Source organism: Arachis stenosperma, chromosome 4 (genome assembly GCF_014773155.1).
Source record: "Arachis stenosperma cultivar V10309 chromosome 4, arast.V10309.gnm1.PFL2, whole genome shotgun sequence".
Classification (NCBI taxonomy): domain Eukaryota; kingdom Viridiplantae; phylum Streptophyta; class Magnoliopsida; order Fabales; family Fabaceae; genus Arachis; species Arachis stenosperma.
The window spans coordinates 150569227-150571732 of record NC_080380.1 but is presented as its reverse complement, the minus strand read 5'-3'; the positions used below and the strand labels follow the sequence as shown (position 1 = coordinate 150571732).

At 26.1% G+C, this 2506-nt stretch overlaps 1 protein-coding gene across 1 annotated transcript; it reads right to left on the bottom strand.

The window, feature by feature from the left end:
* Window positions 1–608: 608 nt before the first annotated feature.
* Window positions 609–1469, bottom strand: LOC130975974 (adenylate isopentenyltransferase 5, chloroplastic-like). The gene has a single exon (XM_057900683.1). The coding sequence runs from the start codon at window positions 1467–1469 to the stop codon at window positions 609–611; it is 861 nt and encodes a 286-aa protein (XP_057756666.1).
* Window positions 1470–2506: the final 1037 nt, after the last annotated feature.

The following is a 2506-nucleotide window of genomic DNA, read 5'->3' as shown; positions in this document are numbered from 1 at the left end:
TATTAGTCAATAATTCTTAAATAAAATTTATATCTACAACAAATTAGACTTAAATTGTTGAATTGGATAATACCGTAAAAAAAAACATTTTCTAAATATTGTTTACATTACATGTTCAAATAAATATTAAAAAATGTTGTAGAAAGAAAAAAAAATATAACCCATCAAATTCTAACCACTATTAATGCAGATTAACAAATATATAAAATTATAAATTAATAACAAAAAAAATGTATGTAAATATATATAAATAGGGTACTACTAACCCCTTTATTTTTTTATTATTATAATTATTGACATAATACACTCTTTAATAATATATAGGAACTACAAACTCATTAAGAGTAAATAGTCCTTTGTTTTCTTAATTATATAGAGAAATTGTTTTTTTTTTTATCATGATAATTGTTTTTCAAGTGTGCTCTAAGAATAAGCAAAATATTTTACTCCATTCTATATAGTATTCGTCACAATAAAAAATACAAGTTTCTCATCAAAAGAATAAAGAAACTGTATCAAATGTGACAAATAATATATGAAGTAGAATAAAAAGATTTTATTATTCAAAGAGCACCTCTAAGAAAGAAGAACAATTTTTGTCTCAATCATCAATATTCTAGGAACCTCCGAACTACCTCCACACTTGGTTTGAGCACAATCTCTTGATAAAGATGGTTGTAATCTTCTCCTCTTAAAACAGCCTCAAAAACTTGTGTAGAGTCAATTCTGGTCATCTTCCAACCAAGTTCATTGACCATCCTTTTGATCTTGGTGACTTGATTCTTAGCCAACTTATGAGTGTTGATCTTCATGGTATCAATTGCATGAAGGAAGACCCGAGTCTTATAAGCCTCATCAACATCACTTGAATCATTCTGAAGGATGTGAAAATAGTAATGAAGTTCAGGGACTCCAATGGCTCTTCTAACCCCACGAGAATAATCAGCATTCTTGGGATCAAAAGCCTCACGACGAATCTCATCAACAACACCAGCATCAACCATCTCATCAACCCTAATGTCCAAGTAATCATACAGAACAGGGAGAGACACATCAAGCCAAATGAAGCAACAATCATATTTGGATTGAAACTCACCCTTGGGATCATTCACTAATGCCTCAATGTAAGAGTTTGAGCCTCCAACAATGATGGGTATGTTCCCTTTTTCGGTTATGAGTTCAAGGGCATCATGAACATGTTTGCAAAATTCATTAGCCGTGAAATCATAGTCAGGATCATCAATTATGCTTAGCAAGTGATGGGGTATGTCACCTTGTTGGGAAGGTGCCATCTTGTTCGTCACAATGTCCAGCCCTCTATACACTTGGATCTTATCTGAATTAATTATTTCACAGGGGAATTGGGTCCCCAAGTTGATGGAAAGTTTCGATTTTCCAGATCCTGTTGTTCCCATTATGAACAACACTTTCTTCTTACCCAAGCTCGAAACACTCCAACTTGGAGCCATTTTAAAAACCTAGAAATTAAACACAAAAAAAGAGAGTCATATTAAAAAAAAAAGGTGGAGATATATATATTAAACAAAAATTAGCCGCCAAAATCAGTCACCAGTATAAAATACATGTTGAAATATAAATACATATTGAAAATAAATTAAATTACACATGTATTTATACACAAATACATTAATAACTGATTTTAGTAGTTTACTAGTATTTTTACCCGTAATAACATTACGTGAATATAAATTTTTTGAAACTACGGTCAACTTTGTTCTGACAGTATAGATTATGTATGGCACAAAATATTTATAAAATTAAACTATTTTTACAAAAAAAAGTCGTAGATTGACAAAAGTCTCTCGTTAAGAAGACCAAGGTATCTGTACATAAAAAATTAAATAATAAGATTTTTAGTTATTATTTTTATATGAAAAAGCCTAATTTTTTTATTAATAATTAATTTTAACATTTATTATCTAAAATTTAAAATAATTTAACGTGTATATTTTTACATTTAATTAGGTGTTAACTATTAAGTTTGTTATACAAATAAAAATAATAATTTTTATATTTACTATTTAAAAATAATATTTTTTCTCCTTGTGTATATAAAAATATAATTAGATATTAGTATAAAAAATTATACTGATAGTTATAAAATTAACTCAATTAATTTTTTTTAAAATAATTGAATTTTGATTCTAACTTTTAATTATAACATTAGTATTTTCTCCAAATTATATGTAATAAATATTTGAAAAAAGAGAAATAAAAATATAGATTAGAAAGATAAGTGGTAAAAATTTAAAACTAAATAAAAAACTAAAAAACTATGTATATAATAATAATAATAATAATAATAATAATAATAATAATAATAATAATAATAATTTTATTTAAATTATATTATTTTATTAATTTTTTTCTGTAAAAGAGAAAGATAAAAAAAAATAGAGAACGAGAGAAAAGAGAGAGAATGATAAAGATGAAGAATAATAGTGAGAGTGAGAGTTTGTTAATTTTAGAAGAAAAATATTTGTTT